Source organism: Lupinus angustifolius, chromosome LG18 (genome assembly GCF_001865875.1).
Source record: "Lupinus angustifolius cultivar Tanjil chromosome LG18, LupAngTanjil_v1.0, whole genome shotgun sequence".
Taxonomy (NCBI): domain Eukaryota; kingdom Viridiplantae; phylum Streptophyta; class Magnoliopsida; order Fabales; family Fabaceae; genus Lupinus; species Lupinus angustifolius.
Window position 1 is genome coordinate 12,890,866 of NC_032026.1, and position 17,299 is coordinate 12,908,164.

The 17,299-nt window shown below is 32.5% G+C and overlaps 1 protein-coding gene across 2 annotated transcripts; it reads left to right on the forward strand.

Moving 5' to 3' along the window:
• Window positions 15,040-17,124, forward strand: LOC109332220 (transcription factor bHLH93-like). Of its 2 annotated transcripts, none has more exons than XM_019567121.1 (4): window positions 15,040-15,848; window positions 16,215-16,367; window positions 16,500-16,667; window positions 16,780-17,124. In XM_019567121.1, exons 1-4 carry the CDS (start codon window positions 15,261-15,263, stop codon window positions 16,864-16,866), a joined length of 996 nt encoding a protein of 331 aa, XP_019422666.1. In that variant the 5' UTR covers window positions 15,040-15,260; the 3' UTR covers window positions 16,867-17,124. The 2 variants fall into 2 exon arrangements, with proteins under 2 accessions (XP_019422666.1, XP_019422665.1); XM_019567120.1 differs by having other exon boundaries at window positions 15,261-15,848; window positions 16,215-16,385.

Genomic DNA, 17,299 nt, shown 5'->3' on the forward strand with positions numbered 1-17,299 from the left:
TCAAAACCTTGACATATTCCCGTGCTTATCATCCTTAAAAATATACAAGTACTTAATAATAACAAATCGTGGATTAGGAGGTATTCAATTAAACCCTTGATTTTTCTCCAATATTGCATCCCTCCCATTAGAATAAACAAATCCCAAGAGATACTATATATGTATACCAACCACATTCATTCATGCACTATTCTTGAAAAATTCTTGTGTTCTTCCTCGGGAGGGTTAACACCATATAAAATATAATGTTGGAAATTGGAAACTGCATAATTAATGGGACTAGGAGACAAGGAAGCATCTCTGATCTCTTATTATATATGCATGGAGACCGACCAGGCAATACCTTCTCTCCAGTCCGCAAATTCCGCCTAAGCAAAAGTATATAGTCGTATACTAGTTTGTCCCCATCTGTTTGTTGGTATATACAAATTATAGAGGAGTGGGGATACTCTCTGGTGGTACTGGAGAGTCCAGTACTGGATAGGATTAAGACATATGACAAATTTTTTTATTTAACGGTTATGATTACATGTTATTTTCTATTAAAAAATAAATAAAAATTCTTCAAAAAAATCTCTTCCTCGTATTCCTCATATTCCTGTAATGGTAATACAATCAAGCACTTCTTTCAAGTCCTTTTGGTTTTAATTTTTTTATAAACCCTTTTGGGTTTAATTTTTATTTGGACAGCTCAGATGTGTGCATAATATTGTAGCTAATTTTGCCCTTTTTCTGCATATTAATTGAAAGAAGGGACAAATATTGTACCGAATTGTCAGATTGGATCAATTGGACTCTTGGTAATACAATCAAGCACTTGAAAATTGAAATGTAGAGCAATTGTATATGAAGGGACTCATGAACCAAATGCCTAAAAGTTTAGGGTCTAGGTTATGTTGTGAGGTTTCTTTAGTTAGCCATTCGTTAATGATTCAAAGTTTTTATAGGCAAAGTTTTTGTCTGAAAGAGGAAATTGAGCAACATCTAGAGTTTGAATTAAGATGCTCATACTTTACATCTCACATTTCTACCAAGTGAGATAACTCTTATAGCACAAGAATACACTTATTAGTTTGGAAGAACAAACAAACCGAAATGTTGAACGTGAACGTGAATGAAGCATTAGGGATCCACCGTCCTTGAATTATAAGAGATTTTGTCTCCTGCTACAATATGTTAGTTTAAGTTCTCGTCACTATATAGGACTTTTTGCCCTCATTATTTGGAGGTCTTATCTCACAGCTCTAATTGTCTTCGTTATATATCTTGTAATATCGATCCAGATCAATGGAAAAGATAGATATATAAATAGGACCCATATGAGTCCTTTCACCAATAACCATCATAAGAAACTTTATTTGTCCCACTCTATTACTCACCAATTTACATTCTTTCTTCACAATAGCAAACGTACAGGTCCTGACGTTTTAAGACCCCTCATGGTCCTGGGAAAAGAAAAGAAAACACTCTCTTTCTTTATTTCTTTCCCATCTGATCAGTGATATCAGAAAAGGGATTATGTTGTTTTTGTTTTTTTATCTAAAATATGTTATTTGATTATAAATTAAAAGAAGAATAAATGTATTCTGATGTATTTCTTTTGATTTTGAAATGTTTGTCTCTCCAATATTATAAAGAATACTTAATGTAATATCATAGGTACATTATTAACATGTCAATGTATTTTGACATGCATGGAAAGCCAACACCAACATCGTTTCTTCACTGCTCAAAGAAGAACCATACTCAATTACTCATCATGCCAAGTTCATTACTTATATTTATACCATACCTCTTTTTACTGAACTGAAAAAACAAATTAAAACACAAGCACCTTGTTCTTTCCTAGAACATAAAGGTATGGAACGGTAGTTGATCGGTTGCAGAGGATGAAGAAGAGGAAGAACGTCAGTGTAGCAGGATGATGTGGAAGAGCTGGACCCGCCGGTGGAGGTACCTGAAAAGGTTCTCGTACGATCAAGTCAGTATATGAACTTGGGTGAGAAGTGTATGGGAATATAAGAATATGAGGAGAGATAGCAATAGAGTAAGTAATGCTTAGAGAGTAGAGAGATTGGAATACTTCCTGTTGGTGGAGACTTCTATTTATATGGGGGAGAGTTGACTTTGGGCTCCTGGCAGGTAGTGTAGTACGTGGCCGACCAAGAGTATTGTCGGTGGCTGCTTTTTCCGTGTCAGGCGGCCTGCCAGGGCCGTACTCTGTGCTACCTTGTCTTTTAGCCTGTGGCCGGTTTGGTAGCCGTTTTGTAGTGTGCCTGCCATGTTGGCAGGTGGGTTGGTGAGGTACAGACGGCATGCTAGGAAGTGTCTCCAAGGTCAACTCTTGTGGGCCAATCACGCGAGACCTACTTCGGCGACCAAGCATGTGGGCCTTATGGATCGCCGGGTAGGAACAGTTGCCCCCAGTCTGCCAAGATGCTGGGAGAGCATGTTGGGAGACTCTAAACGAGCCTCACATGACTTGGATTACTTCATGGTGGAACACACCTCTTTATTATTATATAAACAAACTACTGATAATTACCCGAATTCTATTGAGCACAGTGTAATTTATTTAGCTAATTACGTTAATCGGTTAACAGTTCGCATAATCAATAAAATAGACAGTTATTTATGTTATAAAGGTACTGTACATGAAATAACAAAATATTGAAGCATTATTCTTTCATTTTCCTTACATTTCACTCGATAATTGATTAAGATATGGGTAATCGATTATGCAAATTGTTAATCGATTAACATAACTAGCTAAATAAATTACATTTTGCTCAACAATTTCCCTTAATTCATACTAGTTAAGCTTATCACACCAAGTTGCCTTCTTTGTCTTTGAAAGTCATCTATTTTCAATAGTTTGGTGAGTATATCTGCTTGTTGCTCTTGAGTTTTGCAAAATTCTAGCTTCAAGTTGTTCTTCTCCACTTGATCTCTCAAGAAATGCTACTTGGTTTGTATATACTTGTTTCTCCTATGTGACACTAGATTATTTGCTAAATTGATGGCTGATTTGTTGTCCACAAACAACAGCATGAATTCTTTAGTGTGCAATCCCAAGTCTCTAAGTAGATATTGTAACCATAGGGCTTGACATCCACCCAAACAGGCTACAATATACTCTGCTTCACATGATGAAAGAGCCACTACTTTATGCTTCTTTGAACTCAAACTCACATAGGCTTCACCAAGCTTAAACAAGTAACGAGTGGTGCTTTTTCTATCATCTTTGTCACCATACCAATCTGCATCAGTATATCCATGCATAGTTTCTGAAGGTGGTCTTGTTCACATGGCCTTGTTGGCAGAGATGAAGCCTATAACATTTGAGCAAGTAGTTAGAGAAGATTGTTGGATTGAGGCTATGAATGAGGAAATCATATCTATTGAAAAGAATGGCACATGGGAACTCACAACTCTTCCTAAAGGAAAGAAAGCTATATCAGTAAGATGGGTATACAAAATAAAGTTGAGGCCAGATGGGACTTGGCCAAACATAAGGCCAGATTAGTTGCAAAAGGTTTTCTACAAAAACCACAAGTAGACTTTGATGAGGTATTTGCACCAGTAGCAAGGATGGAAACTGTGAGACTTATCATTCCCATTGCAAGCTCAAAGAGTTGGAGCCTATGCCAAATGGATGTAAAGTTAGCTTTCTTGAATGGTCCATTGGACAAGGAAGTCTTTGTGACACAACCCCTTGGCTTTGAAGTCTCTGGTCAATAGCAGAAGGTATACAAGTTGCATAAAGCACTTCATGGGTTGAAACAAGCTCCCAGGGTATGAAACAAAAGGATAGAGAATTTCATATATTGCTTACTTGTGAGACAATCTTCATATACTTCAGTTGGTATGTAGATGTTGGGAAGTCCAGTCACCATTCCATCCTTACTCATCATTTCCAAGCTCCTGAAATTGATATGCCCAAACCTTTGGTGCCAAGTCCATGTTTTGTCTGCTATGGATTCTAAGCATTCATGATCCTCAAGTTGAAATGACCTCAAGAGTAATGCTTTCTTTATCACAGAAGTCATGAAACTCATGAGATAAATACTCCCAACTACCATCACTTCTCAACAGCTTCAATTTGTTACCACATTGCTTTTCTACAAGTGCTTTGAAGCTCTTGAATCTGCTAAAAACTCAACTTTTCTTTTCCAGCAGATAAATCCACAACTTTCTGGTGAAATCATCCTAGAAGGTAAATAAATACTTGTTCCCCTAGTGATTGAACTTCTAATGGCCCACACACATCAATGTATACAACTTCTAAAGGTTTGGTATTTCTTGATGGTATTTATGAGCTGAAAGAGTTCCTATATTGCTTACTTGTGAGACAATCTTCAAATACTTCAGTTGGTATGTTGATGTTGGGAAGTCCAGTCACCATTCCATCCTTACTCATCAGTTTCAAGCTCCTGAATTGATATGCCCAAACCTTTGGTGCCAAGTCCATGTTTCGTCTGCTAAGGATTCTAAGCATTCATGATCCTCAAGTTGAATTCCAATATTGAAGGTCCTATTGGTTGAAAGTGGAGCCTTCAAGATTAGACCTCTATTCTTATTGAAGATCTTCAACATTTTGTCTTCCATCCTCGTGTTGTATCCCTTCTCTAGTAGTTGACCAAGATTTATAAGATTGTTCTTCATCTTTGGCACATACAAGACATTTGATATGTATAAGACATTGTCATCTCTCTTCTTGATCATTATCTTTCCAATTCCTTCTATAGTGATAAAGCTATTGTCTGCAAATTTTACCTTGATTATCACAGTATCATCAAGGGTCAGAAACCACTCCTTGTGTCCTGACATATGGTTTGAGCATCCTGTATCCATGTACCAATTATCTATAGGGAGTTGTTGATCATTTTTCGCAGTAATAATCAACAATGCCTCATCTGAGTCACTCACTTCCAAGCCTGAGATTTCTGTTTCTACAATCAATAGAACTTCTTCATTAGAGTCCTCATCTTTGGCTAATCTAGCTTCAACATCCTTGCCTCTCCTCTTGAGTTTACATTTTGATGTAAAGTGACCCCAGTTTCTACGATTGAAAAGTTGAATCTTACTCTTATCCTTCTTTTTCTTTCCATTGATTCCACCATTGTTTTGGCTACTAAACTTCTTGGTGTATCTTTTTTCAGACTCAAAATTTTGGTTTGAGTCAATTTTATTGAGTCCCTAGCCATACAAGCTAGAATTTTCAGCCTTATGCCTCTTATCTATCTGCCATCTTCCACCATCTCTTCTTATTTATCATTGTGTACTAAAGTTTTCTTCCTAAATTGGACACTAAGTGCCTGTTGTGATTTTCTATCACTCGACCTCTTTAGGAATCTCTGTTCATGAGCTTCCAAAGAACCTTGCAACTCATTAATCTTGAAATTTTCAAGATCTTTTGATTCCTCAATTGCTACAACTACATGATCAAATTTTGTAGAGAGTTCTAAGAATCTTTTCAACTATACCTTGCTCAGATATTGGCTCCCCACATCTCCTCATGAGATTTATTAGGCTTTGAATTCTAGTGAAGTACTCGGATACCTTTTCATGCTCATCCATCTGGAGCAATTCATATTGCATTCTCATCATCTGTAACTTAACCTTCTTCACTTTTACACTTCGAGCATAACACTTTTCCAAGATATCCCAAGCCTCTTTGGATGATGAGGGAGTTGAAATCATTTCAAAATTTGAGTGATCCACACACTGATGTATTAGAAAGATTGCTTTGCAAACCTTTTTCTTGGCATCTATGAACTCCAATTTATGAGCTTCACTAGGATTCTCATCAAGTGGTTGAACCCCAACTTGTACAACTTCAAGGCATTCTTGAAATTCGAAAATTGCTTTCATCTAAATGGTCCAATGATCATAGTTCTTCACATCAAGTATAGGAAGATTCATCGCAAATCCATTCGAGGTTGTCATCTCTTCTTTTCAGTTTCACTTCCCATTTCTCCCTTTTTATTTTCTTGCAGATCTGATCTCCACTGTGTACTTCACCTCTTGAAGCTTCTTGCACCGTCGTAGGCACCACCACAGGTTGTTGATCGTCTATCTCTGATACCACTGTTAGAAGAAAAGAAAGAAAGAAATAACTTAATCAATTAAGATATGGGTAATCGATTGTCGAGTGAAATATAAGGAGAGTGAAAAATGAATAATACTTCAATATTTTGTTATTTCATGTATAGTGCCTTTATAACAGAAATAACTGAAGTATTATTCATTTTTCACTCTCCTTGCATTTCCCTCAATAATCGATTATCCATATCTTAATCGATTAAGTTCTTTCTTTCTTTTCTTCCAACACATTCATCTCTTCAAAAGAACAAGGCAAGCATTTGATACTAAAATTAAAATAAGTTCTTATAGAATAGACTGAACTCCATGAGATTTGACTAAATTACATGTATTTCTTTCAAAAAATCTATGCTCACTTTCTCTTAGGGGAGATTTGTAAAATTACAATCAAACCCCCTTAATTTTTTTTTCTTAGTCCTTATGGGTTTTGCCGATATCGAGCAAAGCTCGTTTTCTTCACCATTATATTCAAAGGCAAAAACTTGTATTAAATGGTTTATTAAAGATTTAAAGACATTCATTTTTATTTGTGCAATACTGCTCCTATCTCGTGTCTTAAGAATGTGATACTACATGTATCATTTCTTTTAATTGGTTAAAAAAGATATATTTAAGCTTTAAATTTAATAATAAAATATTTTTCTTTTCAATTAATAAATATTTCATAAATTAATAAGTGTTTAATATGTATACATTGATAGTGTAAATATTTTTTACACTGCCGAAAAATTATCTATCATTAATTTATTAATCATCTTTAACTGTTAAACAAAAGTAATATAAATCAATAGATAATATATTGTACACTATTAATACACCCATTTTAAACTCAATTAATAAATATCAGAGTGATCATCTTGCACATAAAGTAGAGGGCGTGTCTAAAGAGTTTTGTACATCTGATCTGAGTGGGCCAAAAATCAAAGGAAATGGACAAAAGATGGTTGTTTTTGAAGATGGTATTCAATATTGTGGGCGCTGCCTGTTGATTTGAGTCTTAGAAATGTTAATCGTGCATATATCAACCAAAAAAATCATATGCTAAATATTATTTATATATATTAATAAGGATCAAATCATCCACCATTTATATGTCAATTATTATTGAATCTAGAACAAAAAATAATTAAAGTGTAAAAAATTTATATTGATAGTGCATAAATTTTAATTTATATTATTTCTTTCTATATTAATTAAAAGGATTCTTTGGATATAAATATTACTTATTCTCTTAATATTTTTTATCTTTTGATTAATAATTTTTTATTGCTCATGGAAAAATAATATATATTTCAGTATTATATATAATATAAAAAATTGTTTAGCTCCACTCACATAAAGGTGCATACACAAGTGAATATCATATCCAACGATAAAAAGAAAAACATTATATTATTTCCCATCTCTTCCCGATTCTAAAGTCTCACGTCGATCCAAACTTCCATCAGCATCATCTATCCAGCAATCCTCTTTCACCTTCAGCAAATTCATTTTTCTACTTTTTTATCGATTAAATCTAATATGAGATTTTTATAATACAAACAATATAATATCAATAATTGAGATTTTGTATGTCCAAAAATTATGTGAAGCTATCCCATTCATAACAGATGGAATAGTAAGGATGGCAATTGGGCGAGTTGGAGCAAGTATTGCTCTTCTTGTCCTAGGCTTTGTCTTCAAAAAACTGAGCTATGATCCTCTTTAGCAATAGAGAAAAAATAAATGAAAAAACATAGAATATGATATTTTTATCCCTTAAAAGATAATGATATTTATTATATTTCTTCCCATCAATATAAATGTAAAAACAACATTTATAGTAATGAAGAAGAACAGAATTCCACAAAGTCAGTCTCATCTCTACAAGGGATGGACTATGGATAATAGATACTTAAACTATCCTCACCCACCTCACATTTTTAGGTCTTGATTTCTACTCTAAAATATTTTTTGCCAAAACCTCCTCCACATTTTTTCCAAATAAATATATAACAAGCATACTTTAGATTAAATGATTTAAAAAACATTACAAACTTAAATAAATAAATATAAAAACTTAAACTAAATCATATTGCTAGTACAAACATGTAAATTATTGTAAAATAAGTACGTTAAAAACAAGTATATGTATTTCTAAGTCTGTCATTGGCTTGCCAATTGCATGTATGTATAACCCAAACTCAAACCCGATCTTTTTTTATAGGCGAAAAAATTCAATAATCAGATATAAGGGGTGTCAACCCAAATACAAATAAAAATAAACACAATCAAACAACACTGTTGATATGAGATATACAAGACCTAGGGTCCATGCACCACTGTGCAAAGTCATAAACAAAAGGACCATTTGTGGAACAAAACCAAGTCCAAGATCGAATCTGAATCAAATTGATCACCTCGGTAAAACTAACCTCTTTAGCCAAGAAAATTATATCATTTCTCATGAGCCAAATCGACCATACCACAGCAAACCAAAGCATTCTCCAACAATTACTACCTTTTGAAACTCTATAAAAAGAATCATGCATCACCAACAGATCTGAAATAGAATTAGATAGAAGAATTTGAATCTGTAACCAAGAGTAAAATCCTTTCCACACTGAAGATGTAAACGAACAAGCTAGAAGAAGATGATTAGTTGACTCTAGTGCTCCAAGCAAAAAACACAACTCAACTCCAACCCATCCATAATATGCCTTCTTTGAAGCTCGTCCTTAGTAGCCAAGCTCCCTCTCATCGTTTTCCAAACAAAGTAGCATACCTTCATCGGAGCACAACTAATCCAACACTTGTTAAGAAGATCGTCCCTAGAAGATGTGTCATACTCTAATTGCACCATGTATGTTGATTTGACTGTATAAACCCCATAAGCATTTAGGCCCCACCTCCATCTATCAGAAATACCCCGCTTACAACTGTGATGGATTATCAACTCGTATAACTGATCGGCTGAGTCTTCCTTTCAAGAAAACATATGTCTTCTCTAAGAAATGCGCCAACTCAAAGACTCATTGATCCAAACACCATAATCCGCTACTAAAGCTTGTTTATTCTCTGCAAGTAAAAAAAAGTCTCGGAAACATGTCTTTCAAGCATTGATTTCCGAACCAAGTATTGTGCCAAAATAACGTCGAACCACCATCACCAATTTCCTTCCACACATGAGAGTCTAACCACCCAGCATTGTCACCATTCAACGAACTGATCTTACCCAAATCCCTCCACCACCTCGAGGCCAAATCTGATTCTGAACTACTCATGTCTGGACCATACTTTGAATCCACCACTCTAACCCATGGCGACTCTAGCTCAGTCAATCTTCTCCACTTCCACTTCCCTAATAATGCCTCATTAAGTTTTCTCCATCAAAGTCGACACAGGATTAATAGAGTGATCGTAGGGTTGGTATTTTTTTTATCATACATATCGTGCTAATATATATAGATAAAATTGAATATTTAAAACTCAAACTTGTACTTTATAACATATTAATAGAGTTAACTTTTCATATTAGGCCTGATATAGAACCTACTTGACAACTTTGACCGTACTCATTTTAATTTAAATAAAATATTTATGTATTGTCAGTATAAAAATTTATATAGTCATTATATCATCAATCATTCATTTATTAATTTTTTTTAAAAGTCAATGATAATTAAATATAAATGATGAATGATATAGTGACATTGAATAAAACCTATACCCTAAATCTACATATATATTTTTTCTCTTTTAACTCAGCCTCTTTCTCTAGCTATCGGACAAGGATGAATCTGGGAATATGATGTAGACTTGATGTATAATTGCCTCTAGAAGAGTTCTAACTTTTCTTAATATTATACATGCTAATAATGTAATCATATTTGACTAGATTACATGTATAACCAACAAAACATTAGTCTAGTGGTATAAGATCTTGATAAATCTCCAATTTCAAGTATTTGATGTCTAGGAACAATACTTATTGGGAGGATTAATCACAAACTCCGAAATAAATACCATTAGTTATATCAAAAAAGATTATATGCATGAGCCGACAGTCTAACTAATCTCTAGCTACTTCATTATGTTTCCAGCCATAAAATTTGATGTCCTACTTTAAATGCCAATGATTAATAATTAGTCAAACTGTATTTTTTAATTATCAATTAATTTTTTGTGTGTTTTAAGTGATCATTAAAGTTGGATACATGAACTGAAGTATGAAAAGGCTTAACTAACTGGTGTATACCTATGCATTGTTTTTATTGAAGTCAAAATAATATAGTATAAAGGTAAATTAGTATAATTTAGATATAACAATTTGAAATGATATAATTAAATTTCATGCAAAAAGTTATTGGGGTAAGAAAAAAAGTATCTATGAAAAAATTAATTATGGAGAAGTTGTAAGTGATGTAAACAAAATATTAAATTGTGTCAAAAAGTAAAATGAGTGATTGAATGGAGGGATAAATGTTAGAAAATTCTTACGAGCAAGTTTTTTAAATTTATGAAAAAATTTATCTGTAGAAAATGAAGAGGAAAAAATGTATGCACTAATAGTGTAACAACTTTTTACATTGTCATTCTATCATCCATCATCTATTTTTAACCATCATTGACTATTACATAAAATTAATACAAATGAATGGCAAATAATATATTGAATGTGCATAAATTTTTATACTAACTATGCATAAATATTATACTAAAAAATTAAACATGGATAAGTTGTGAAGAAAATACACAAAATGTTAAAAGTAAAATGAATGAATTTTTACTCTTGGAGAAGGTCGAAGGATATTCCAGTTTGTGATTTGATGAAATTGAGAAAGAAATAAGATGATGTATGGAAGTTGAAAGAAAGAGGAAAAAATATGTGGATGAAAGATTGAAGATCCAAAGAAAGAGGAACTTTGTTGTAATAATGTGATTAACAGAACCAAATTCAATGAATTTAATAAGAATATTTGTAAATGTGTAGATAGAATCAAATCCAACAAATTTGATTAATATGTTAGGAGAAAATGTGAAACATTTGATTATCACTATTCATTGATATCACTATTCATTTGATATATCATGAGTGTGATAATATAATAATGTTTATTCTTTCAAATATCCACATAAAAACTTGATCTTGAAAGACCTTTTTAGGGTAAGTCACTAAAAGTTGAAGAAGATGGCAAAATATTTCATTTTCAGAGAGAAACGTAGAAGCTTGAGAATTATACATTGAAGATTAGAGCACGGTGCTAATTTTGTTTCTATAAAAAATTGTAAGTTATCCTAAAAATATTCATAGAGAAAAGTTCAACAAGTTTTTATTTTATAATTTGATTTACTCAGTATTAGGAGAATTTTTTACAAGGACATATCATGATGAAATAAGAAAGCTCATAAAAAATAGTTTTAATGTTATTATGTTTTTCAATTTAGTTTAGGCTTTTATTATATCACTTCTCAATCCTACGTAGATCCTCGTATTGTTAATTAAAAATTAGTAAATAGAAAATGAATGTATCCTATGCAATGAGCATATAAAAACCTGCATTCAAATTATCGAAGTTTAGTTTTTAGAAATGTTTAATTTAACCACGTTGATTAAGTTCTTTTTTTTTTTATTGAAATTGGTAGAATAAATAATCCAAGAAATAAAAAAAGATTTTTAATTAGAATTAAGAAATTAAAACGAACAAATTTTTATTCGAAAATAGATTTATTATTTGGAAATAAATTATTTCTTTTAAATAAATATCTGATTTAACTTATCATAAAATTGTTTCAATTATAATTCAGTTATGTTAATTAAATAGTTCTAATTAAATAATTTTTATTATAATGTTGAAGTAGTGACTTTATTTTTATATTTGTTTGAGAAAACTAAATTGTGTTTACTCAACAAATTAAAATATGTTTTATAATTTGTTTATGATTTCTCTTTCTATTGTTTAAAATAGCATATAAGATTAGAGAAAAATGTATTCACTTACAATATATGAATTTTATATTCATCTATCATTCATATTTAATTACTAACTCTTCAAAAAAATTAATCTAAATAAATTATAGATGACTATATATAAATTTTTATATTATCGGTATACAAATATCATACTCATAAGATTATAAACTGAATGACACAAATTGGAGAAATTGTTCATCATTATTTTTAATATTTTCTAAATTTATGATTACCTTGGATGATCTACTAATTATCCAAGGACCCACATATAAATATACGTAGATGCATACTTGTCAAAATATTTAGAACCATAGTTATCACAAAGCAAGTGAGATTGTGAAAGCGGCCGAAGCAATAATGTTCCATACTAATCCGTGGTCTAAGGAAGGACGAATCCATACTGTGATCAGAAATTGAGAATCTGATGAATCCTTTTCAAATGATCAACAGCAACAGTGTGCATTATCACTGTGAATGATAACAGTGTGCATTAAATGAACATCAATTATCATTCTCTTCTAGCATTGTTTCCTAACATGTCTTCGCAGTCGATACAATACGAAATAATTTGCCATAACATTTACGCTATTAACAGTCAGTGTTGGACCTAATTGCAATTCTGGTGCATCATAGTTGATATTGACAGATGATAAATTTTAACTTTATATGACAACCTATATATGTAGTTCGTAATAGTCTGGACCCAAAATAGAGATTAAGTATTGAAATATATATGAAATTGTAATTTGCTTACTCTTTTGGAAAAATGGGTTTTTACTCCAGAAATGATTATTAAAAGTAATAACAAAATGTTTCTCTCTTTATTGATGTTGAAAGAAAAAAAGTAATAACAAAATTTGTTTAGCTTGTGATTGAGAGAGCAATTTGGTCACACAAGTACTCTGTTTTTTATTGAACCGCGTGTTGTTCCTATACACTGACAGATGAATAATTTGAAAAGGTTCATTATTTTGTGAGCATGTTTTTTCACATTGCCATCAGTTAAGCTACTCTCTCATGCTATGTAATTAGGTATGTTATAGTCCAAGACTTAAATATAAGGAAAAAGTAATTTTTTTTATTTTTTATTAAAAAATAACTTAAAATTATGATTATTAAAGACTTATTTCTGTCCCGTGTTGTAATCCTCATCCATCAAGTACTGGGTTCTTGGTAGCTGAGAGAATCAGAATTCTCTTGCCATACTGAACTGTATTGTGATTCACAAAATCAAGTCCCATACATATGCTACATAAGTTGTCGCCTAGAGGGTCCACAAGGCTAGATTTTCGTCTAACGTTTTTATCTGCTCGATTAAGCCTAAGGACAATAGTGATACATGGAAGAAAATTTTCTGTCTTTATTGGTGTTCTCATTTGTATCTCAAACCAATCAAAATGTTTCACTTTATTGAAAAAATAAAAATAAAAACATAAATTTATTTTTTTATATTATTTGGTGTTACTCCATTGAATAAGGACATGGAGACAAAGTCCTTTTAGGACAGAGATCCCCTCCGAGGTTCATATAATAAAACTATCTACGTATAAAATTTAACTCATTTAAGAAAACACTGTTTTCCTTATTAAAATGGATTTATGTTCTGAAATTTGGCCCACTTTTATCAAAAGCTCATTGGTTATAATTAATTAATGGACTCCAATTTCAAGCTAAACTATAGAGTATAGACTATGCACACTTGACAATTGTTGCATATATCAACAAAAACAGGCTGGCATGAAAGGAAACAGATTAACTTGGACAAATTAAAAACAGAAGGAAACATGGATTGGTTGTTAGTTAACAAAATTTACATGGCTTAAAATTATTACATTTCTAATCAAGTGTATATAATTATGTTAGGAGTACACACGTACGTTGAGTAGAATAGTATACTCAATGTAGTACTTAAGCCATAAGGTTCTCTCACCTAATAGACTAGTCTTTTAGGTTGAACTCTCCTCATGGGCTTAAGTCCTAACAATTGGTGCTTTCATTGAGAGTTGCATCACAGAAAGGGCTACGTATAGGTTGAATTAAGGTATATTACTGAATACTGATAGCTGAGTGAATCTGCCAAAAGAGAAAGGACTACCATCGAGTTAGTGCCGATAGAGTGAAAGTCGCCGTGGACGTCAGCTCTTAAAGGGGATGACAATGTTAGAAGTGCCACATTGAGTAGAATAGTAAACTCAATATGGTATTAAGTCATGAGGTTCTCTCACCTAATATACTAATCTTTTGGGTTGGACTCTCGTCATATATGCTTATAAGTTTCTTAAAATTCTATACACAATAAAATTCTATATTGAGTATAGAGTAGAGTCCAAACCATGATGGGAGGGGGGGATGTATTATTTCTTTTTGAAGCATGAAAGAGTGAGAGGGGTTGCATAAAAAAAATGAAAGAAGTACCCTGACAATTTATGATGCTTACACAACCCATTTTCAGTAAAGACAGAATTGTGGGTCAATTTTTTTCAAGGAATGGGAATTAAATAAAAATTCTGTCTGGGTGACTATTTCGGTAAAAAGGATATTAATTTACCTTGAGAGTGTTTGTGAGAGATTCCATCTTAGAACTGTATTAGGCTAAGTTTAGTTGCTTAAACTTTCCCTTTTCACTGCAATACATTCTGTTAAGACAGGTCTTTCATGAAATGACAGATGTTAAGTGAGGAATAATATAAGTTGGCTTAATATCTTAAAATTCTAGTTCTGAATATATCCCTTTATATTCAACTTTTTCACTTATAATAATCTTATACACAAATGCCAATAATTCTCTATCATGTATAGTAATTATTTTATCCATAGAAAGTAAACTCACACTTTCTACCTTATTTTTTTTATCTCCAACCTCAAGATGGCACACTCAATTTACACTAAATCTTACACAAATGTTAGTATAAATTTAGGGAAGGTGTGTATCAAAGTATTTTACTTGTGCTCCTATTACATATTTCACCATGTGAATATCAATATATTGTATATTCTGAGATACAATGGAAATACTAATGTAAATGTGAGTTATTTATCTTAATTTGTGTCCAAATATACTGTAGAAGAAACATAACTATTGGACTACTATTTAATCTAACACTTTCCACTTGCTTATGCTTCATTTTATTAAAGCCTACCCTATTTGTTTTTTTGTTACAATTCATCTTCCTTCTAGAGGGAAGAGGAAAACAGAACAGAGATGGAGCTTTCACAACTTGGTTTTCTAGAGGAACTACTAGCTCCAAGAAGAGACACTTGGAATAATGTTTTGTCCACAGGGTTGAATGAACTATTCCCTAGTGGTTGGAGCTTTGATTCTTTTGATGAGAATCCTTCTTTAGCTTCATTGAATCCCTCATTTGCTGCATTCTCAACACCAATAAACCATAGATTTGAATTCCCTTATGGAAATGAAGCAGCAGCAGCAGCAGCATATTCATTTGGTGATGGGTTCACAATGCCAGAGCTTGATTCATCATACACCAGGAATTATGAATCAGCACCACTTTTACCACAAGAAGATAATAAACCTTCAATCCATGATGAAGATCTTGGCTTTTTGGGGAGTGATAGCCTGAGTATGGAAGAAAGAAATAATGGCTTCAAAGTTGAGGAACAAGTTTCAGAGATTCCAGTTTTCAACAAGGGCACTTGTGGAGAGAAAAAATCAAAATTAAAGAAAATAGAAGGGCAACCCTCAAAGAATCTTATGGCAGAAAGAAGGAGAAGAAAACGTCTCAATGATAGGCTTTCTATGCTAAGGTCAATAGTCCCTAAGATCAGTAAGGTAATTCAAAAGATGTATCTGTTCTTAATCTGTTTTGTGTCCTTGTTGTTAATGTCCATAGAAATGTAATTGGCTTTCTCAAACTTGTGGTCTATTCATGATTACTCGTGAGTAATACTTGCATATTTTGTTTGATTTTCTCTTTAAAATAACTTTTTTTGGGTATCTCTTCACTTTATTTGTGAGGCTCTAATCTCTTTCGGGATGTGTGGTTGTCTCTCCTAACTAGTGTTGCTATCACTAATCGAACCTAGGACATTTTGGTCTTTCTGGAAATATATCTTAACTCACCATACCAAGGCCTTGCTATTACTTCAAATTAACTTTGATGCTAGAACTAATATGTGAATATACAACATTTAACAGATGGACAGGACTTCTATTCTTGGAGATACCATTGATTACATGAAAGAACTTCTAGAAAGGATAGGAAAGTTGCAAGAACCAGAAATGGAAGAGGGAACTAATCAAATAAACATCCTTGACAATTCAAAGGAGCAAAAGCCAATTGAAGGAATGGTAAGAAATTCCCCCAAGGTATGTATGGCTATAGCAACTAGTTACTTAATCTTAGTCAAACCCCTTAATTGATGCATAACCACATACCAAATTTCTGAATAAGTTGATTTATATGTGGTCATGTTTTTGCAGTTTAATGTTGAAAGGAAAGAAAAGGACACCAAGATAAGCATTTGCTGTACCACAAAGCCTGGATTATTATTGTCAACAGTAAACACCTTAGAAGCACTAGGCCTTGAAATTCACCAGTGTGTTATAAGCAGCTTCAGTGATTTTTCTCTGCAAGCCTCTTGCTCAGAGGTTTATAACTTTATAACCCTTTTTTAATGTCTGCAATAATTGCTTACATTCTTGTTGAAACTTGAAACTTGAAACCAAACATGTTTCTTACTTAATTTTCTTTTGGTCTTAGGCAGCTGAACAAAGAAACTGTATTAGCCCTGAAGACATAAAGCAAGCACTATTCAGAAATGCAGGTTACGGTGGAAGATGTCTCTAGGAGAAAAATGGAAAGAAGCTATACCAATTTGCAGAGAATGTAAAAGAAGCAACATTTTCCTCTTGTGTTATTCTAGGATTAGGATGGTAGAAATTTTAATGAGATTCCAAATAAGTTGGTTTTTTTGTTGATGATTTTATTCTTGCAGCTTTAACCTTATATTAATTTTAAGCATAAATTGGGGATCTTTAGAACAATTGATAATGTAGGAGAATTATTGCTAAATCTATAAATGGATCAACCAAACTTATTTTAATAGATTGTGGGTCATCTGTATTCTGTTGCACTGGCAGTGTTGGTCACTCAACAACAGTTGGATGATGCAGCTTTAAAAAGTGTTTGATCTTTGTCAGATTACATGATACTTAGAAAATAAGAACATTTGTTGTTGCCAGCACTCTTAAAAATAAGAACATTGTTTAAACAAGAGTAT